At 43.5% G+C, this 23,742-nt stretch overlaps 1 protein-coding gene across 4 annotated transcripts in view; it reads right to left on the bottom strand.

Annotated features, from left to right (window-relative positions):
• The window catches only part of LOC119976159 (E3 ubiquitin-protein ligase TRIM39-like), a 154,318-nt gene that overhangs the window by 1,432 nt on the left and 129,144 nt on the right, over window positions 1–23,742 (bottom strand). For all 4 annotated transcript variants that reach the window (XM_038816378.1, XM_038816380.1, XM_038816381.1 and 1 more), the window contains 2 exons: window positions 17,544–17,564; window positions 1,825–1,851 (listed from right to left, as the gene is read on the bottom strand). In XM_038816378.1, coding sequence (XP_038672306.1) covers window positions 1,825–1,851; window positions 17,544–17,564 — 48 coding nt within the window. The remainder of the gene's footprint in view (window positions 1–1,824; window positions 1,852–17,543; window positions 17,565–23,742) is intronic.

Raw genomic sequence — 23,742 nt, 5'->3', positions numbered from 1 at the left:
TCCCGTGTATTCCTTGCTTTAGAATCTCTGGGGCATGTTCCAGCACATCATCTGGGCAAACTTACTGGTAGGACTTCCCAAACACATCGCCCCCTCCTCCACGCTCAATAAATGGAAGAATGAGCCGATGTGTTTTCGCTCTGAGTAAATTCTCCCCAGAAATAATGTCCACTGACATAAGCATAATCTGGAGTGCACATTGAAGGATTACATGATACCGACGATAAAGAGAGTTCACGCAAACAGGCAGTGCGTGGCTCTCTGGCCAGGCACGATAAGACGGATGTGATTTGCATGGGTCTTCCTGGTGTGCGGCACGCTCAACACTTGTTTCAGTGCTGGACTCAGGTGGTGGTCACCGAAGCTTTGGAGTGAAGATTCGAGCAGATTCACGGGTACATTAGGAGGAGTTACAGCACAGATTCCCACCGCAAATGCCTGGCCAAAGTTGATTCGACAAACAAGCAGTCACGGGGACAGGTAAGAACTTATGAAAATGCACACAATCCCTTAAATACGATGCATGAGCAAGCAAAATAAACCATTTGGAGTTGCGGTATAAGAGAATTAGTGGAAAAACTAGCTCCCACAAGGCAAGTCGGTTTTCAGGTATTATTGGTCACTGCACTATATTCAGCAACAAGAGACAGAAGGGGGCAGAATTGATAAGGGATACTATCAGGACACCAGAACCGAGAGAAAAAATGGAAGCACCATTTGTTTAAATTTAACCAACTTGCTGAGAGTAAACTATAACCTACCTCACTGCACTAAGGCGAAGGTGGACAACGTTTGCAAGAAATGTTATGCAAGAAAACCCACGTCACTGCAATCGTTAGGGAAATTTGAATGCTCCCAATACAGAGTTGAAATAACAGTGTCCAACAAAAAATATGGCGAGTAATTGTCGAGTTCGAAAGGATATACTTGTTGGTGAATGAATTCCCGGACACCGGGTGAAGAATATGCTACTGAAGATAATTCTAGGATATAAAATTGCCAAGGGGAGTTAATTACAGGAACTGAACTGAGGAAAAGAGAACGAGAAAAGGAAGTGTAACATCATAATTTTAAATATTGAAACAAGAAGAGGAACAAAATCAAGAACAAGAAGTTGTCGCATTAATGTAATAAAATGCTGAATGTTTTGCAAAAGTGTGAGTTTATTGTGCAGTGAAAAGTTAGTAGTAGTGAATAGCCTGAAAGTGGTAGATTTCAGTTACTTTGTGCAGAATACATATGAATTGGCAAGCCAAAAACGTATAAGAATGGCTTTCAGAAGGTGACTGTCGTATCTCTGTCATCATGTCTTCTACAATGAGGATGGGACAAGAAGATGGCAGAATATGGCAAGATAGTCTGCAAGAATCTGCAGATGAAAAGAAAAGCTAGACGATGAATATGTTTTGTCAAGTTGTAACGGACGGCAAGACAGCTGATGGGGTAAGGTAATTTATGCCACAGTGAAGCTGGAATTGAGATACATTTCATTTAATCGATTCGAATCGGATTCAGAGTCGAATATAAGCATGAGTAAACAATGTAGCCAATGCATGTATTAATAAGGTACTAGATTACAGTTATGCAAGTGGTAAATATATGTTTGTGTTGAAGCTGGGCGGTGATGTTTGGTAGGCAGAGCATGACAGCTGAAAGAATGATTTTCTGGTCGACAGAGATGCATTTTGACCCACCATCCTCGAACAATGTATATCTTTAAAGCTATCTTGTTTTGCTCTAGACTCTTATTTGTTTCAGCTACAAGGTAAAAAAAAAATGCATATTGGAATTGCTGGCTTACCTATAATATTTCGAAACACTTACTTCTCATTCTCTTCACTAAATTGAAATCTGAGATAAAATAAGATTATTGTTATATCTGCATCTGGGGAGCGAGGTGGAACATTTGAAAAACGTTTAGGGGACAGGGGCCATAACATCATACAAGCACAAGTAAACGATGGAAAAGAACAAGGAGAAATATATAAATAACGTCCAGATAAATAATTGGTTACTGGGTGCAAAGTTCACAAACGGCGAGTGGCTTTGACCCTATTAAATTCAATAACAGATAGGCAGGCAGTAAATTAGAAACGGGCTATCTATAAAGCGGAAGCACTTCAGGAACAGTCTAATTCCATCCCCACCTGAGGGACAGGTGGGGAAATTAAGCCAGCACTCCCTGAAAAAAGAAAGAAAAAGATGACAAAAAACGGGGTGACAATTCAAATGAGAACCAAGAAAAATGTTCTTGAAAAAGAACCAATGTTCACAGTGGGTGAGAATCAAAAAATAACAGCAGCAAGGATGTTTTGCAAGAGTCTGACAAGTTACATCAAATAAAAATTTCTCTCGACAGTTATATAATAAAAGGGTTGTAAAAGAGGGAAGAAGAACGCAATTGTCGCAAAGGGGCGTTAGAAATGGAGGGAGATAGGGTGGCATGCGGCGCAGTGGTTAGCACTAGGATTGCGACACTCTGGACCTGGGTCGAATCCCGACCCTGGGTCACTGTCCATGTAGAGGTTGCACATTCTCCCCATGCATGCTTGGTTTTCACCTCCACAGCCCAAAGATGTGCAGGTTAGATGGATTGGCCACGCTAAATTGCCCCTTAATTGGAAAAAAAAGTCATTGGATAATCCAGATTTATTTTTTTAAAAGAAATGTAAGGATAGAACATGACTTATGTATTTTATCAGAACAATGTATCTCTCTACAACAAGAAAACTGATGCTGCGAAAGGCGTAGTAAAAGAGCAGGTTTTATAAAAACGGACTGTGCAAACATTATAAATAGGACATATACATAATGGCGAGCATTAGACTGACAAGTCCCAAGAACAAGATCAGACACATCCACGTCTGGTGAGCGAGCTAATCCTGGAATATGCAGACACTGTCCACAATTGTTCATTTTTGTCTCTGATACAGCATTGTTGCCAGCGGGTTGGAGAACTTCAGTTGATTCACCACCGGTTCAAAACAGTGCACAGACAAAACCCTGTAACTATATACCACACAGTTTAAGGAGAGTTTTGCGAAAACTGGCAGAAATCATACTTTGTGACACAGTTAGCAGACATTCAGAAAAATGTTAATTCAATAAATATCAACAGTAAAAGCGTGATCAGGCAAAATCTAATTTCACTCATTTGATTAAGATTTTTACAGGCAAACCAGAGAGTTGATGAGGGTGAGTGATTTGAGTAGTCCACGTGGACTTCCACAAAGCAGTTACTGCCACATAATGGACTTGTCAGAAAACGTAAAGGCAGTGGAATAAAATAAAGACACCAGCATGGAAAAACATTGGTTCAAAGCAGGAAACAGAAAGTATGGATATATTGTTCATTTTACTGGAGGACATTATATGCACGTGCAAGTATTGTGAATTGTGAGGATGGATTTCCAGAGCTCTAAAACGGTGGAATCGGCCGACATGTGGAGAATGAAAGTGAAGTGCTATGAGTATAAAGTTATGTAATTTACTCAAACTGAAGGCAAGACTGTGTAAATAGAGGATACCAATCTAAAGGGAGAACCAGAGCAGACGAATAAAACCGTGTGTACAAATAGCCAAAGATTGTAGGCAGGTCATCAGCACTAAGGTATAATGGTCCCTGGGTTTTATAAATAGAAGAATGGTGCACAAAATCAAGGACGTTACAGTCATAGAATTTACAGTGCAGAAGGAGGCCATTCGGCCCATCGAGTCTGCACCGGTTCCTGGAAAGAGCACCCTACCCAAGCCCACACCTCCTCCCTAACCCCATAACCCAGTAACCCCACCCAACACTAAGGGCAATTTTGGACACTAAGGGCAATTTAGCATGGCCAATCCACCTAACCTGCACATCTTTGGACTGTGGGAGGAAACCGGAGCACCCGGAGGAAACCCATGCACATACGGGGAGAACATACAGAATCCGCACAGACAATAACCCAAGCCGGGAATCGAACCTGGGACCCTGGAGCTGTGAAATAATTTTGCTAACCACTATGCTACCGTGTTCCGGTGAATTCTTAGAAAATTTTGGATTATCCGATTAAAATATGGGCACATGCTTTACGGAGGATGCAAATGCATTCACGTTAGTGCTGATAAAAATGACAATTGTTCTGAATGTTCGTGATCTACTGATGGGAAATAATTGGAGAAGCTGGGTAGGCACTCTTTGGGCAGGTAAACACAGGCAAAAGATTTGGCATGACTGTTCCATACCACGAAGGCTAAGGAAAGAGTCAATGGGAACAAGCCGTTAACATCGTTGGAGGTTGGATTACCGGCGGCGGATGTGATTGGAGAGTACGCACTGGGAGACACTCCGACCAGAATCCGACACATAGAGCAACAGAAATGCAGCGCTTACCAATAAAAAATCGAAGCAAATGCTGGGGGTATGATCCAGGGTTTAAAACTGCCAGACAACAAAAAGAACAAAAGAGGGGGGAGCCAAATGAGCTCTTCAGATTCGGAAGCTTCCATGGAGTTCGCAGGAGATAAAATGGCGGCGTGCACCTCCCCATCCCACCGCCCAGTCGACTTCGTGCCAATCAGCCAAGGACATGAGCCACATCTGGCAGCTGAATTGAAGAAACCGCAACGGGTGCTGGCCGAAGAAGTAAAAAGGCCAGTGCATGAATCCTAGACCACATTTCCGGCCAATTGGAAGGGATGAATAAAAAGCATGGAAACTTGGATGACACCGTCAAAAATATGGACCACAGTCAGTGGATCAGGTCACTTGAAAATAAAAATTGCCTGCCATGCTGAAATCGAATATATTTTTGAAAATTAAAGTAGGCGACCTGGAAAACAAGCCATGATAAAATATCCACCTTGTGCTTCTGCCTGAGGGATCGGATGGCAAAATCCGCACAAAATACATAGCCGGCGTGTTATGTAAAACGGTGGACGAGAAGGTGCTCAAATCCCCGTCGAGACCTAGATACCTAGATCGGCAACGTGCATGGCGACCAAGACCTCGGACAGAGGAACACCCATGAGCAATAATCTTTAGGTTCCATAACGTTAAAGAAAAATAGCATATTCTCTGATGGACAAGGGACTACATTGACGTTAAATGGGAGAGTCACTAGATGCAGCTATACTAGGAACTTGGCGCTGAGTTGGTGAAAAAAAGAGCAGCATTTAATGGGGTGAAATCTGCCCTATTCTATAAGTTTTATTTGGGGTTGCTGGGTTAGGGGACATGAGGGGGGAGTGAGGCATATCTGGTGGTATGGCGTTGTCCACTAGTTGAAATTCGTCCAGCCACTTGACCTTAACAGGCCGCTGCCTTACTGGGATCTTCTCGCCAAGGCGTTACGAAATTCCTTGCTTGCTGAGCTATATATGTAATGACTGCCCCGGTGGGAAAGGCAGTAGTGGTTCTCCTTTCCGCCTTATAGCTAACCTGTAATGTGAGGGGTTTGAATGGACCAGAGAAGCGGGCAAGGACCTTTGCACATTTTAAGGGTTTAGACCCGGGTATTGTGTTCCTCCTGGAGACCCTCTTGCGGGTGAAGTTCCAGATAAGGCTTCGCAAAAATTGGGTGCGGCAAGTCTTTCACTCAGGCATTAATGGTGGGGCCAAAGGCACGGCAATACTAACCACAGGAAAATGTACTCCCTCCCGGATTCTGGATGGCACAATGGTCGCTGCATTGTTGCATGTGGTTCGCTGGAAAACACACTGGTTATTTTAGTGAGTCTTTATACTCCCAATTGAGACGATCGAGCTTCATAATCTCCCTGGCGAACACCCTCCCTGATTTAAACTAACATTGGATGATCTTGGGAGGAGACATAAACTGTATTTTGGATCCTAAACTGGACCGTTATATGTCCACATCCAGACCCCAGACTGGGATGTCAAGGGCATTGACCTCTTTCATGGAGACGACTGGAGTCGTTGACCCGTCTCATTTTCTGCATTCAAGCAGGAAATATTTTTTTTTGCATGTTCCATGCGCCATCTTACGACTTGATTGTTTTTTTGTTGCGAGAACAGGCAACTGTCATTTGGGATTATGTCCCTCATTTTGTTGTATTTTTGTTTGATTTTGTTTGATTTCAGCGCCTGCCTTGGAGACGAGATATCATTTTGCTGATGACAAATATTGTGAGTGTTTGCTGCTCTGGCAGACGTTTATCAAACTCAACAAAACAGAGTCAATTTCTCCCTCAACGCCCTGGGAAACCCGAAAGGCCATTATAAGGGAGTTAATCTCGTGGAAAAGGACAAAGTGGAATGACAAAGGCTGGTGGATTCCATCTAGCAGGTTGACCGTCAATATTCTTTTGCCCCAACGTCGGAATTGCAGAAAAAAATTGCAACTTCAATATGAATTGATCTCCACAATGAAAGTGGTACATCAGTTACAACATTCTAAGGGCACCTTCTATGAACATGAGGAGAAGGCGGGTCGTTTTCTTGTGTATCAACTCAAGAAGCAGATAGCCTCCCGAGAAATCGCACGATTCGGAGCAAAGGTAACCTAGTACTAGGCCCTCTCCAGGTAAATGCGGCTTTCGGGACATTTTACCGTGAGCTATATGAGTCACAGTCACCTCAGAAATGATAAGGTTTCTCGATGTTTTGCACATCCTAACCATTGAGGAAGGCAGCAAACGGGAACTGGAATTTATTGGATAACCCTTCAAACATTCTGTGAACAAGGGTATAATATTTGCAATTCTACAGTAATCTGTAACATCCCCAGAAAAGAGGGAAGATTTAAAGATTATGGGTAGTGCCTCTGCATTTTCTGCTCTCACTCCCTTCCTCTCCTGCGTTGAATCCCACCAGGTCTTGTGCCCTGTCAACCTTAAGCACTGACAGTGGATCAAACAGCCCACCTATCAAATTGAACCCTGCTAGTAACAAGCTTCCTCCGCTAACACCACTGCATGTATAGTCTCTTTCTAATTGACACAGATTAAATATATTCAATTAATACCTTATCCATGCTCCCTGCCTCTGTGTAAATTCCCTTTTAGATCACTAATCAGTACTACTCTCAATTTTGCTACCCATTTGCTATTTATATGGCTATAGAAAACGTTGGGACCACTTTAGTTTTGCTGCCAAATATATTTCCTTTCATTGTTCAAAACTTCTAACTTCTAAACCCAGAACAAATATAGAAATGTGTAGGTTGGGTGCAATCTGACAAAGCCCGCGGTCCTCATGGCTTCTCATCCGTATTTTATGAGTTCCTCAGAGCAACTAATACATTTAATTTTGTACATGTTCAATGATACACTGTGTAGCGAATCATTGCCCTCATCCCTGGCCCAAGACACAATCTTGGTGCTCCTGAAAGAGGGTAAGAACACAGTGGAGTATGGGTCTTACTGACCCATTTCACTCCTTAACACTGCTGTTATGGTACTGGCGAAAGTCCTGGCCGACCGGGTGGAGTTCTGTCTTCCAAATATATTGGAGGATCAGACAGGCTTTAGCAAAGGGAGGCAGATGTCGGAAATTTCCGACCTCTCTTGAACATTGCCCTATCCCCTCATGTGTTAGGGTACCTGAAGTTATAATATCTTTGGATGCATAAAAAACATTTGATACAGTGGAGGGGAACAATCTTTTGGAGATCTGTATTCGGCTTTGGCCCAACTTCTCCTCCTGCATTTGTTTAATTTACAATACTCCGAAAGCCAACATCCACACAAAGATGACTTCCTCTGAAAATGTTCCGCTAGGCAAAGGCCCTAGTCAGGGCATCCCCATTACTCTGTTGCTCCTTATAGAATAGATAGAACGATACAGCGCAGTACAGGCCCTTCGGCCCTCGATGTTGCACCGACATGGAAAAAAAAAAACTAAAGGCCATCTAACCTACACTATGCCCTTATCATCCATATGCTTATCCAATAAATTTTTAAATGCCCTCAATGTTGGCGAGTTCACTACTGTTGCAGGTAGGGCATTCCACGGCCTCACCACTCTTTGCGTAAAAAACCCACCTCTGACCTCTGTCCTATATCTATTACCCCTCAATTTAAGGCTATGTCCCCTCGTGCTAGCCACCTCCATCCGCGGGAGAAGGCTCTCGCTGTCCACCCTATCTAACCCTCTGATCATTTTGTATGCCTCTATTAAGTCACCTCTTAACCTTCTTCTCTCTAACGAAAACAACCTCAAGTCCATCAGCCTTTCCTCATAAGATTTTCCCTCCATACCAGGCAACATCCTGGTAAATCTCCTCTGCACCCGTTCCAAAGCTTCCACGTCCTTCCTATAATGAGGCGACCAGAACTGTACGCAATACTCCAAATGCGGCCGTACCAGAGTTTGGTACAGCTGCATCATGACCTCATGGCTCCGGAACTCAATCCCTCTACCAATAAAGGCCAACACACCATAGGCCTTCTTCACAACTCTATCAACCTGGGTGGCAACTTTCAGGGATCTATGTACATGGACACCGAGATCCCTCTGCTCATCCACACTACCAAGAATTTTACCATTAGCCAAATATTCCGCATTCCTGTTATTCTTTCCAAAGTGAATCACCTCACACTTCTCCACATTAAACTCCATTTGCCACCTCTCAGCCCAGCTCTGCAGCTTATCTATGTCCCTCTGTAACCTGCAACATCCTTCCGCACTGTCTACAACTCCACCGACTTTAGTGTCGTCTGCAAATTTACTCACCCATCCTTCTGCGCCCTCCTCTAGGTCATTTATAAAAATGACAAACAGCAACGGCCCCAGAACAGATCCTTGTGGTACGCCACTCGTAACTGAACTCCATTCTGAACATTTCCCATCAACTACCACTCTCTGTCTTCTTTCAACTAGCCAATTTCTGATCCACATCTCTAAATCACCCTCAATCCCCAGCCTCCGTATTTTCTGCAATAGCCGACCGTGGGGAACCTTATCAAACGCTTTACTGAAATCCATATACACCACATCAACTGCTCTACCCTCGTCTACCTGTTCAGTCACCTTCTCAAAGAACTCGATAAGGTTTGTGAGGCATGACCTACCCTTCACAAAACCATGCTGACTATCCCTAATCATATTATTCCTATCTAGATGATTATAAATCGTATCTTTTATAATCCTCTCCAAGACTTTACCCACCACAGACGTTAGGCTCACCGGCCTATAGTTACCGGGGTTATCTCTACTCCCCTTCTTGAACAAAGGGACCACATTTGCTATCCTCCAGTCCTCTGGCACTATTCCTGTAGCCAATGATGACCTAAAAATCAAAGCCAAAGGCTCAGCAATCTCTTCCCTGGCTTCCCAGAGAATCCTAGGATAAATCCCATCCGGCCCCGGGGACTTATCTATTTTCACCTTGTCCAGAATTGCCAACACTTCTTCCCTACGCACCTCAATGCCATCTATTCTAATAGCCTGGGTCTCAGCATTCTCCTCCACAATATTATCTTTTTCTTGAGTGAATACTGACGAAAAGTATTCATTTAGTATCTCGCTTATCTCCTCAGCCTCCACACATAACTTCCCACCACTGTCCTTGACTGGCCCTACTCTTACCCTAGTCATTCTTTTATTCCTGACATACCTATAGAAAGCTTTTGGGTTTTCCTTGATCCTACCTGCCAAAGACTTCTCATGTCCCCTCCTTGCTCGTCTCAGCTCTCTCTTTAGATCCTTCCTCGCTTCCTTGTAACTATCAAGCGCCCCAACTGAAACTTCACGCCTCATCTTCGCATAGGCCTCCTTCTTCCTCTTAACAAGAGATTCCACTTCTTTGGTAAACCACGGTTCCCTCGCTCGACCCCTTCCTCCCTGCCTGACTGGTACGTACTTATCAAGAACATGCAATAGCTGTTCCTTGAACAAGCTCCACATATCCAGTGTGCCCAACCCTTGCAGCCTACTTCTCCAACCAACACATCCTAAGTCATGTCTAATGGCATCATAATTGCCCTTCCCCCAGCTATAACTCTTGCTCTGCGGGGTATACTTATCCCTTTCCATCACTAACGTAAAGGTCACCGAATTGTGGTCACTGTCTCCAAAGTGTTCACCTACCTCCAGATCTAACACCTGGCCTGGTTCATTACCCAAAACCAAATCCAAAGTGGCCTCACCTCTTGTTGGTCTGTCAACATATTGTGTCAGAAAACCCTCCTGCACACATTGTACAAAGAACGACCCATCCAATGTACTCGAACTATATCTTTTCCAGTCAATATTAGGAAAGTTAAAGTCTCCCATAACAACTACCCTGTTACTTTCGCTCTTTTCCAGAATCATCTTCGCCATCCTTTCCTCTACATCTCTAGAACTATTAGGTGGCCTATAGAAAACTCCCAACAGGGTGACCTCTCCTTTCCTGTTTCTAACCTCAGCCCATACTACCTCGGAAGAAGAGTTCCCATCTTGCATCCTTTCTACCACCGTAATACTGTCCTTGACTAGCAGCGCCACACCTCCCCCTCTTTTGCCCCCTTCTCTAACCTTACTAAAGCACCTAAACCCCGGAACCTGCAACAACCATTCCTGTCCCTGCTCTATCCATGTCTCTGAAATGGCCACAACATCGAAGTCCCAGGTACCAACCCATGCTGCCAGTTCCCCTACCTTATTTCGTATACTCCTGGCATTGAAATAGACACACTTCAAACCACAGACCTGAACACTGCCACCCTCCTGCGAAGTCAAAACTGTGCTCCTGACCTCTCTACTCTCAATCTCTCGCACCCCAAAACTACAATCCAGGTTCCCATGCCCCTGCTGAATTAGTTTAAACCCCCCCAAAGAGTACTAACAAATCTCCCCCCCAGGATATTGGTGCCTTGTAATGGCCATTGAACCTTTATTGATAGTACTACGGTTGTCAGAGTGATGGAGAGGAATACAGCGAGAGGCAGAGGAATACTAGATCTCACCTTGTGCAGATGACCTACCCTTATATATTATGAATCCAATCTCCTCAATAGCAAACATCATGAAGATACTCTAGAGATTTAGCACAGTTTCTGGTTATGTATTAAACGTAAGTCAAGTGGATGTTTTCCAGTGAAATCGATAGCCAGAGGGGCTTAGCTTCCTTCACTGCTGTTTCACCTCTTGCCCACTAATTTCCAATAACTAGGGATCTGCACTGTCCATAACTGGGCCTTACTCCATAAATTGATTGATATGGTTGAAGCGGACTAATGGAGGTGGAATAATCTCTCCCTGCCTCTACGGGCAGGATCCAAATTGTTAAAATGAAAGCACTCCCCAGATTTTTATTCTTATTTCACACAAATCATTTTTTATTGCGGTCAACAAACTAATATCGTTTATCTCGCAGGTAAGAGACCCAGAGTCCGCAGCGCTCTGATTCAGAGAGTCAGAGGATTGGGAAGCTTAGCTCTCCCGAATCTCCTATTTTATTACTGTTCTACCAATATACTGAAAATCCTACAATGGCTAAGTGACCCGAAGTCGAACTGGAGTAGATTGGAGGAATAGTCTTATTCTGTAGTCTCCTCCCTCCACACCAGAATTACAGCTCTGCTGCACGTTTCCCCAGTGGATCTTTCCTTGAACCCTGTTGTGATTTCTTCCTTCAGGATTTGAAAGCAGCTCCGGCAGCACTTCTATCGTCTTTCAGTGTCCTCATTTGCCCCGATATGTGACATCCACCTCTTTGGACCCATTGTTCAGGTACTGGAGAACGGGAACTCTGGTACAATTTTTAACTTATTCCTAGTTGGAGGATTTGCCGACCTTGAAAACTCTTAGAAAGATACAGTCTGACTTGTCCCAACCTTTCACGTTTGCTTCAAATTCGGGATTTCTCATGTAAGTTATTTTACTCCTTCCACCTGTCGCCTCCTTCCCTGCTGGTAATTCGCATTGGCACTGCAGGAGAGTGGGTCAATTTCAAATCTCTACAGCCTCATTCTATCTTCAGATCCTTACCTTTTGGATCGAGTATATGAGAAATGGGTGGAGAAACTAGGCTGTGAGCTTTCTGGGAAAGTTTGAAGATAAGCCCTCCACAGTTTGAACTCCACTTCATCCTGTCCCAGACTGAGGTTGGTCCAATTCAAAGTGTTACATTGGACGCATTGGAGAAAAGGTAGGGATGAGTGGATTCTTTAACGATGTGAGAACAAGTGTGCCCGCTGTTCACTTCAATGGCTAACCACACGCATGCCGTTTGTTGTTGCGCTAAGCTATCAGGATACTGGGCCTCCTTTTAATATTAATTACAATAACTTTTATTGTTGTGACAACTAGGCTCACATTTGGGGCAGCACGGTAGCATGGTGGTTAGCATAAATGCTTCACAGCTCCAGGGTCCCAGGTTCGATTCCCGGCTGGGTCACTGTCTGTGCGGAGTCTGCACGTCCTCCCCGTGTGTGCGTGGGTTTCCTCCGGGTGCTCCGGTTTCCTCCCACAGTCCAAAGATGTGCGGGTTAGGTGGATTGGCCATGCTAAATTGCCCGTAGTGTCCTAAAAAGTAAGGTTAAGGGTGTGTTGGGGGTATAGGGTGGATACGTGGGTTTGAGTAGGGTGATCATGGCTCGGCACAACATCGAGGGCCGAAGGGCCTGTTCTGTGCTGTACTGTTCTATGTTCTATTAACACTGCAATGAAGTGAAAAGTCACTAGTCGCCACACTCTGGTGCCTGTTGGGGTACACGAAGGGAGAATTCAGAATGTCCAAAAAACCCCAACAGCACGGCATTCGGGTCTGTGGGAGGAAACCAGCACCCGGAGGATACCCACGCAGACACAGGGATAACGCACAGACTCAATATACAATTTTGCAGACAACACTAGAAGTTGAACACTCGCTACAATATTTGGCGTTTCGAACTCCCTGGGCGGGATTTTCCAGTCCACGAGCCACGTTTTCCAGCACGTCGCCGCCAGCAGCGTGATTCTCCAGTCCTGCAGCCGGCCAATAGAGTTTCCCATTATGGCCACCCAATGCCGTCAGGAAACACAAGGGCGTGTGTGCACTGCCGAAGGAGAATTCCACTGCCCATCTTTCTACTCGGGAGTGAAGGCAGATGTTCTTGTCTTTGCTTCATCAACAGCCAGGAGCAGATATTACTCAACTGGAGATCCCCATCACCACCCAAGGCACCTGCCCGGATGAAAGTTATCGGTCTTGTATCTGGAGAAAGTCAAGAGTACCATCAGAGGCTAGGTAGGGAATTTATACTAGAGGTGACAGACATTAATTTCTTTCTTTGTAGATCTGTACACGTTAAAGGGTTAGAGGGAATGATTTAGTGGAAAGGGGGTGGGATAGGCAGTAATATGGATTCCTGGTACTATTGCACTCTTCAATTGCCTTCCTACTTTTGTTTCGGTTGATTGGTTTTTATTTTATTTTGTTGTTTATGAAAGTTTTATTGTGTGTATATTTTTGGCTATATGTATATTACTGTTTATGTTTGATAATTCAATAAAATGTTTATTAAAAAACATGGTTAGAAGTTTTGAACAATGAAAGGAAATAAATTTGGCAGCAAAACTAAAGTGATCCCAACGTTTTCTATGGCCATATAAATAGCAAATCGGTAGCAAAAGTGAGAGTAGTACTGATTACTGATCTAAAATGGAATTTACACAGAGGCAGGGAACATGGATGAGGTATTAATTGAATATATTTAATCTGTCTTTGTCAATTAGAAAGCGACTATACATGCAGTGGTGTTAGCGGAGGAAGCTTGTTACTAGAAGGGTTCAATTTGATAGGTGGGCTGTTTGATCCACTGTCAGTGCTTAAGGTTGACAGGGCACAAGACCTGGTGGGATTCAACGCAGGAGAGGAAGGGAGTGAGAGCTCAAAATGCACAGGTACTACCCATAATCTTTAAATCTTCCCTCTGTTCCGGCGATGTTACAGATTACTGTAGAATTGCAAACATTATACCCTTGTTCACAGAATGTTTGAAGGGTTATCCAAGAAATTAAAGACTCGTCAGTTGAATATCAGTGGTGGTAAAGTTTCTAAAACAAATCCGTCAGAATATAATTCGTAGTCACATAGAAATTATGAATTAAAAAGGAAGAGGCAGCATGGATTTCTGAAGAGCAAATTATGCTCAACAAATTGTCCGGAGTTCTTTTAAAGAGGAAACAGAAAATTTCAATGAAGGTAATGTTTTGGCGTGGTGTACATGGACATTAGAAAGGCATTCGATACAGTTCCACACTAGACTTGTGAGAAACGTTGTAGCACATGTCACACAAGGGATAGTTGCACCGTGGCCACGAGATTGCCTGAGTAATTGTAAAACAAGAGTCATGGTTAATGGGCATGTTTTCTGGCTGGAGGAAAGTTTGTGATGGAGTTCACCAGTAGTTGATATTGAAGCCCTTGTTTTTCCTGATATATTAGTGGTTTATATTTTGGGGGCAGGGGACAATTTCGAATTTAATTGATGACACTAAACTTGGAAGCATTGTAAACTGTGAGGATGACAGTTTCGAACTTAAAAAATCTATCTTGCTGCCACTCGGAAAAGTTTGTTTGGATTTGTTTACTGTGACGTGTACTGAGTACAGTGAAAAGTATTGTTCCGCATAGAGTACAGACAGATCACTCCATACATGAAAAAACCAGAGGGCAAACATAAATAGACAGTGTAAATACATAGACACAGGCATCAGGTGATGCATCCAGGTGTGCAGTACTACCCTGTAGAGAAGATGTATGAAAATATCAGATACGTCCAAAAGAGGGTCGTTTAGGAGTGTGTTTACAGCGGGGAAGATGTTGTTTTGAATCTGTTAGGGCGTGTTCTCAGACTTTTGTATCTCCTGCCTGATGGAAGTTGGAAGTGAATAACCAGGTAGGAGGGGTCATTGTTTATGCACTTTTCAGAGGGAGCAGGACGTATAGATTGAGTCAATAGATGGGAGGTGGTTTTGCGTGATGTGCTGGGCTGTGTTCACGACACTGTAGTTTCTTGAAGTCTTCGTCCAAGCAGTTCCCATACCAGGCTGTGACGTAGCCAGATAGGAATGCTTTCTATGGTGCATCTGTAAAAAAAGAGTCAATGTACACATGGCAAAATTCCTTAGATATCTGAGAAAGTATCAGCGCCATTGTGCTTTCTTAGCCGCAGTTTCGATGTGGGTGGACCAGGACAGATTGTTGATGATGTGCACACCTAGAAATCTGAAGCTGTTAACCATCTTCACCTCGGCACCGTTGACGCAGACAGGGGTGTGTACGATACTTTGCTTCCTGAAGTCAAGGATCAGCTCGTTAGTTTTGCTCACATTGGGGGAAAGATTGTTATTGTTACATCACTCCACTATCTCCCTCCCGTATTCTGACTCATTGTTGTTCCAGATCCGACTCACTATGGTCGTATCGTGAGCAACGTTATAGATGGAGTTGAAACCAAATGTCTCCGCATAGTCATGTGAGCATAGGGAGTATATTAGGGGCTAAGTACGCAGCCTTGCAGGGCCCTGGTATTTAGGACTATCGTGAAGCTGGTGTTTTTGTTAATCCTTACTTATTGTGGTCTATGGGTAAGAAATTCAAGGACTCAGGTGCAGAGGGAGGAGCCAAGTCGTAGCTTTTGGAGTTCTGATATGAGCTTGGCTGGAATTATGGTGCTCAAGGCTGTAGTTAATCAATAAGAATCTGACATAGGCGTCCTTGTTGGTGAGATGCTCCTGCATTGAGTGTAGGGCCAGGGAGATGATGTCTGCTGTGGACTGGTTGTGGTGGTATGCGAATTAGAGTGAACCTAGTCATTCAGGGAGTATGGAGTTGATGTGTCTCATGACCAACCTCCTGAAGCACTTCATAATGGTCAATGACACTGGACGATAGCCATTTAGGAAGAAAACCTGGTTCTTCTTTCACAGCGGTATGATGGTGGTCTTCTTGGAGCAGATTGGGACTTCGAAACAGAGTAGGTGAAGGTTGAAGATGTCCTGGAACACATCTGCCAGCTCATATGCTCAGGACCTTAGTGCATGGCCAGGATCCGTCACTTTCCAAGGTTCACTTTCAAGAAGGCCAATCTGATTTCGGATGCTTTGATGGTAGGTATCGGAGTATCCGAGGCTGCTGGGGAAGTTGTTAATGGTTTGATGCTTTCCTGTTCGAACTAAATATAAAATGCATTCAGATCACTGTTGCCGGAGATTTTAGTCAGCTCTGCTTTGTAGCCCGTTGTATTGTTTAAGCCTTGCCACAACCAACGACAGTCCGTGACATTGGTCTGTGACTCTAGCTTGATCTGATATTGTCGCTTGGCATTCCTCATGACTTTGCGGATGTCATACTTCGATTTCTTGTATCAAAAAGGGTCCCCTGTCATAGAGTCATAGACATTTCCAGCATGAAAACAGGCCCTTCGGCCCAACTTGTCCATGCTGCCCAGTTTTCAACTCTAAGCTCGTCCCAATTGCCCGCATTTGTCCCATATCCCTCTAGATCCAGCTTTCCCATATAACTGTCTAAATGCTATTCAAGAGACAGCATTATACCTGCCTATATTATTGCATCTGGCAGCTCGTTCCAAACACTCACCACCATCTATGTGAAAGAATTGCCCCTCTAGACACTTTGATACCTCCCCATCTCACCTTGAACCGATGCCCTCTAGAACATAGAACATAGAACATAGAACAGTACAGCACAGAACAGGCCCTTCGGCCCTCGATGTTGTGCCGAGCAATGATCACCCTACTCAAACCCACATATCCACCCTATACCCGTAACCCAACAACTCACCCCCTTAACCTTACTATTAGGACACTACGGGCAATTTAGCATGGCCAATCCACCTAACCCGCACATCTTTGGACTGTGGGAGGAAACCGGAGCACCCGGAGGAAACCCACGCACACACGGGGAGGACGTGCAGACTCCACACAGACAGTGACCCAGCCAGGAATCGAACCTGGGACCCTGGAGCTGTGAAGCATTTATGCTAACTACCATGCTACCCTGCTGCCCCTTTGCTACCCTGCTGCCCCTTGCTACCCTGCTGCCCCATCTTTTCCCTTTTCTTTCTGTGGTTCCAAAATGCAAAATATCCTCACATAGTCAGGTCCGAGCCATAGTAACTTTGCAACGTGTCTGCCATGGATATCAAATCATATTAGGTTATTGGTATTTGTGCTTTCATTTCAACAATCATGTTGCAAATATTGCCTGCATCCAGATAATGACACTGAGAACGTTCACCATTTTTTCGATCCTTGCTACATTTTCTTTCCTTCTGCCATCTTTCTATGCTCCCTCCCGCCGTATCACACTCTGGTCACCATTGCCGGTATTACTGCCCTCAGGTCCTCTCTCTTCAACTTCCCAAACCTCCCCTCAAATCTACCTTTCCCCCACTGTTTAGTTAAAAGTCCACTCGACAACCCTGGTTGGCTGGCGAAACGACTGTAGGAAATAAATCAGTCTGTATTTTATTACCTTCATTTTTGAAAGAAATTCTATTGCATAAATCTATAGTTGGAAAATATATCTCTCCACCATATGCTGAGATTTTCTGAATGCTGATTAGTAGAAAACATCAAACATCAATAGAGAATCAATGGAAGGATTTACCTATTTGCGATTTATGCGGATCTGTGTTTACAAGAGAATAAAGAACCTAAGTAAAATGCAAACAGTAGCCAGCAAGATCGACATTTATGACGTTGTCAATAAGGACTATCTAACTACGGTGAAAACCAAATCACTGACTTCCAGAAAAAAATGTAAATAATGGAAAAGGAAATTGGCAGCACAGGGATGAACAATACCAAATTGAAAACGGCAGCGAAAAAGCCCCAGTGCCGGTGCCTAGTTCCACGCATTGTTGAAACGCCCATCGATATGTAAATGCTCGTTAAGAGTAAAAGATTTCCAGTCCACCAGCCACATGTTCCTCGGTGGCATGCCCTTGTCAGCAGCGGAATTCTCCGTTCCTGCCACCTGCCAATGGGATTTTCCGTCATGGCCACGCCACGCCTCCGGGAAACCGATGGGCGTGGTGCGTTGCGGCACAAAGGAGAATCCCACCGGTTTGATTATGGTGTGCATAGGTTCGACATACCTTTAAATGCTGCAATGAAGTAAATTCGATAGCGTTCAATTAATTGTCACTGATAGCATCTGACACATGGCATACCCAGTATGTGTGCTTCCTTCCCTTCCATGACCTTGCCTGAGCCTCAGATTCAATATGCAAATATTCTGCGGAACCACTTGTCAGCACAACAAAAGAAAAGCAATGAAATGTCCCAAGGCGTTTCACCAGGGATTTTTAACACTGAACTGGACACCCAAACACTTGAGTTGATATTAGGTGCAGGCAGTCAACCTTTTACAGAAAATGGTAGGTCATGAGGATTTTTTAAAAGGAATATTATAAAATGGAATAATGTGAGTTTTCAAGCGAGATTAAGGAGGGACCTGCAGATCTCATTGTATCGCAACTGATGTATGTCTGGCCATAATGCTGCAACTAAAATTCAGAATGATGACGAAACAGAGTTATATGAATACAGATATGTCAGAGAATTATATGGCTGCATAAATTACAGGGATAGACATAGGGATGAGCCAGGCCGTCAAGTGATTTATAATCAGGAATGATTGTGTTAAAATAATGGCGTCACTGAGTCATTCAACGGGGATAATATGCAGTGTTTTGTGGCTGCAAGATCAGGTGCGGTAGAATTATGTGACAACCTGAGGTTTACAGAGGTTAGAATGTGCAAGTCCATTCTGCAGTGTATTGGAATGTTCAAATCTAGATTTAGCAGAGCGAGGGATGCAGTTTTAAAAATCAGATTATCTGAGACAGGACTGGAGTCACAGTTTGCATATTAAAAACATATGTATTCATGTAGGATGAGAATCTGATACAGTATAGCTTATGATACCTTTCGTGGTCTTAATACCTTTAACTCATTTTTTATCATAAACATACCGAACTCCTTCGTGACATCATTTAATCATTCAGACTCCACCGCACGATGGGGCAGCGACTTCCATAAATTCACCATCCTCTGCGAGAAGTAGTTTCTCCTCATCTCATTTCTAAATCTACTACCTCTCAACCTATATCTATGACGTCTTGTTCCTGATTTTTTTTGTTTGTTTGTTTTGTTTATTGTCATGTGTACCGAGGTACAGTGAAACATATTTTTCTGCAAGCAGCTCAACTGGCCATTAAGTACATGAAAAGCAAAGGAAATTTAAAGAAAATACATAATAGGGCAACACAAGATATACAACGTAACTACATAACACCGGCATCGGCTGAAGAATATGGAGGTGTAGCGTTAATGAGGTCAGTGGAGGCCTTAAGAGGGTTGTTTAGGAGTCTGGTAACAGCGGGGGAAAGGCTGTTTTTGAGTCTGCTCGTGCATGTTCTCGGACTTTTATATCTCCTGTCCGATGGAAGAAGTTGGAAGAGTGAGTAAGCAGGGTGAGAAGGGTCTTTGTTTATGCTGCCCACTTTCCCCAGGCAGCAGGAGGTGTAGAAAGAGACTGGGCTGTGATTACGACTCTCTGAAGATTCTTGCGGCCTTGGGCCGAGCAGTTGCCATACCAGGGTTTGATGCAGCCAGATAGGATGCTTTCTATGTTGCATCTGTAAAAGTTGGTAAGAGTTAATGTGGACATGCCGAATTTCCTTAGTTTCCTGAAGTATAGGCGCGTAGCACTTTCTTGGTGGTAACGTCGACGTGGATGGACCAGGACAGATTTTTGGAGGTGTGTAGTCGGAAGAATTTTAAACCGCTGACTATCTCCACCTCGGCCCCGTTGATGTTGACAAGGGTGTGTACAGTACTTTACTTCCTGAAGTCAATAACCAGCTCTTTAGTGTTGCTGGCATTGAGGGATATATTATTTTCGCTTCCGCACAAGGGGAATGTTTTGGTCCACGTATACTTGATAAATCCCTCCTAGTGTGTTACATACCTCGACCATGACCCCTCTCATTTTTCTAAATCCAGCCAGTATAAGCCAACCTGTTCAACCTCTCCTCATGAGTCAAATGTTTATCGCCACAATAAATCTGCTGAACCTCCTCTAAACTGTCTCCAAAGCCACCATATCCTTCCACAAATAAGACCAAAACTGGACACAATACTCCATATGTGGTCTCACCAACACCCTATACAATTACAGCAACACTTCTCTATTGTTACACTTCAATCCTTTTGCAATAAACATTAAAGTTCCATTTAACGTTTTAATTATATGCTGTAGATGCATACCGACTTTCGATGATTCATGAACAAAGGCACCCAGATGCCTCTGCCCGGAGTCATTTTGAATCTGCCCTCCATTTAGATAATAAGTTGCCTTCCTATTTTATTCGGCCAAAACGGATAACCTCACACTTATTCACATTAAACTCCATCTGCCAAATGTTGGCCCGTTCTCCGATACATGCATCTATTGGTGTTGAGAAGGCAGCCTGACAGTTCAGTAAAACTGCACATGTCCACTGAGTTAATGGTGAGTTAACGCTGCTTATTGTCTGCAGATATGTGAAAACTAATGCTACCTGGTCGGAGCATTTTGCTCAAGGACAACGGGTGGGTGAAAGATACGATGCCCAGAGATGGCACTGTTGACTGTCCTTGTTTCTGTGACCTTATCTGGGCCTGTCACTCTTCAAAGCATTTGTGCTGGTCTGACACAGTCCCCCATCTTTGCTTATTTATCTTGAGTAATGGACATTCAGTCCTTGCTGCCCAGTTCTCGGCATCTTACTGCATAAAACGTTTGCCTCTCCAGACCCTCTGTTCCTTAAGGCCAGGTTTCAATCCTTGATTTAATCATTTTTAATTCACATAGTTTACTCTCTACTTGACTTAGTTTTCCCATGGGTTTCTGTGAGTCTGCTCAAGAACTAGCGGAGCTGATACTTGTGCACATCTTGCTAGAATGTGAGATCAATGAGCTATTCGGGCTATTCAATGAAATACCAGAGTTAAGATATCTTTCAGAAGGTTCATTTCCGCCAGTGCCCTCGTTTTCTGTTAATACTAAAGTCATTTTATAATGCTTTCAGCCAAGTATGGGTGAGGACAATAAATTGCAGTAAAATTACACGAATTCGTAGAACATTTTTCCCGTAGACTTGCTTGATTTGAAACAATGTTTCAAAGCAAAAGGATCCCTATAGATCCTGTCAAAAGAAGGTCAACATTAAATATAGATTACTGAAAGAGGATTTTAGTACAAGAATAAAGAAGCTTGCTGCAGTTGTATTGAACTTTGGTCAGATTACACATGGATGATAGTGCGTATTTCGGTCTCCCTACGGAAGGATGTGAAGACAAATCTAGGAGCACAACAAGTGTTCATCAGGCTAAGCAGATTGTCGAATAAGGAAAGATTGAGGAGGCTGAAACTGCATTCTCATGAATTTAGATGACTTTGAAGTGACCTCATTGATGTGTACAGAATACTTACAGGGCTCGCCAGGGCAGATGCAGGAAGAATGTTCCTCCTGTCTGGGCATTCTCGAAGCGGGAAACACATTCCCAGAATGAGCGGTAGGAAACATTAAACCAAAATGATGAAATGTAATTTAAGGTATGGGGTAGTAAATCTTTTGCATTCTCATGCCAAGAGGCTTTGAACTGTCAGTCATAGAGTATGTTCAAAGCAGAATTTTGATTTATACCAGGCGTAAAAACGTGTGGCTACGAGGAGAGATTGTACAGGTTGGGGTAATTTTTCTTGGAACAAAGAAGGCTGAGGGCTGAATTAAGTGAGGTGTACAAAATTGTTTGGAGACGAGATCTAGTGGACAAGATAAATTTGTTTCTCTTGGTGGAGAGTTCTAAAACCAGGGAACATAAATTGAAGTTCAGTTGCACAAGGTGTAGAGAGGACATTAGGAACATTTGTTTAACGCAGAGAGCAGTGGGACTCTGGCGTTCGCTGTCCGAATTAGTGGTGGAGACAGAACTCTTTTAAAGGTACCTGGATCTACACCTTAAGTGTTCTAAGCTACAGGGCTAAGGACCGAGTGCAGGAAGGTGGGATTAAAAAGGGCATCTTGGTGTCCTGGGGCTGGCTTTCACAAGAATGGCCTTCTGTGCTGTAACCTTTCTATGATTCTATGATTACGGATGTATTGCTGTTGCCTCACATCTATTTGAAACTCAGGCGGCTCGTACTAATGATTGCCCAGCCTTGCCGACGCCATTCGCTTGCCACCTATATTGAAGATGATATCCATGATCATTGTAATGTTCCATTAATTTCTAAAATGCCACGTTGACGTTTTCACATTTTAAAAGAGGCCGTGAAATTGGACGGCTGATCAAATATCGTCATTTTTGCTCTCATCTCAGGAGACACTTTTCCACACCCAAAAACCTTGAGCGCAATGTAATCCATATCTGAATGGGAAATATGGTCCAGATGTTTTGTTTTATCACACTTTTAAATAAAAGTTGAATCAGGCCATTCCACTTAAAATTAGCCCATATTCGCCAGTCGTTGAGATTCACTTTTCTCCCTGACAGGGGGTTTCAGGCGGCTTGGGCGGAATTCAGTGGCCTGGAATCACCGATCTCACAGCCACATGTTTTTCGAGGCAAGCCGTTCGCAAGCGATGCGATTCTATGCTCCCGCCACTTCGCGAGCGATTTGCCATTGAAGCCACCCCACACCGCCGGAAGGCCCATGGACAGGGGTATGTAGCCGGCAGGGAAAGAGAATGGCGACAGCCGGAGGGCCAATGGGAAATCTTCATTGACAAGCGACGGGAGGATAGTATCCAGCTGTCACCGAGAAACATGAGGCTGAAGCCCCAAAGAATCCCGCCTCGTATTATCCTTGGTTTAACCAAAGCGCAACTTTGTACCCAATACATGCAGGAGAAATCTATTAACCCTCATTCAACAGGATGTCAGATGATTTACTTATTGTAAAGTAGTACAGCAGCATTGCAAGGAATAATCAACATTCTTCACTTCAAACCAAATTTTGAGTTTTTGCCCGTAGATAGAGAAATCTTGGCAAACAATTAATAATAAGTGTGTAATTTAAACATTTTACAATGCAGAGTGGGCAAAATAGAGCCCACGCTAAAGTTTTCCCAGTTCTCAATATAATTCTAATCAATGGGGACTACCACCGAGTGGCTGTTTAGTGTCTCGCGATTTGAAATTGACAGTCTTACATTATGGACAAAAGTCAACATTAATCTTTAGGGGCTGTAAAATATGTGAAAATAACCTGCTAACAAAGACCTGTTACTTTCATGCCGGCACTGTGGGAAATTAACCATGCAGTTAATTGTATTCGTAAATCGCTGACATTCCAGACGGTCCAAGCATCGCAGTGGAAGAAATCGAGTTTCGGATACAAAACGGTGAAGAATAAAATTCCAAGGACACCAAAATCTACGTCAAAATATATGTTGCCAAAATGCACCACTGTAACTTGGGCATAGCTCAGTGGAAAGAGGGCATCCCGGGTTCGTGTTGTGATTTCTAAGATGATCCTCCTTCCAGGCAGAACAGCCATTATATCTGTCTGTTCACAGGGTGAAATAAGTAAGCGCAAAGTAAGATAGTTTACATCAAGTTTGAACGCAAATGGTGATACAGTATCACTCTCTACATGTCAGCAAACGTATGTTTTCGTTCTCGGAAGTATGCGTGTAAAAGTAGATGCAAATGTTCATGAATTATTTCTAAAAGGTTTTTACCGTGTGATCAGTCAGTGATTGGTGATTTTGATTTCAGCTTTGGAGCTGGCTTACTATGCACACAACTCGTCA

This window comes from Scyliorhinus canicula, chromosome 13 (assembly GCF_902713615.1).
Source record: "Scyliorhinus canicula chromosome 13, sScyCan1.1, whole genome shotgun sequence".
NCBI classification, from domain to species: Eukaryota; Metazoa; Chordata; class Chondrichthyes; order Carcharhiniformes; family Scyliorhinidae; genus Scyliorhinus; species Scyliorhinus canicula.
The sequence above is the reverse complement of the archived record's forward strand: the minus strand, read 5'-3'. Positions and strand labels throughout refer to the sequence as shown.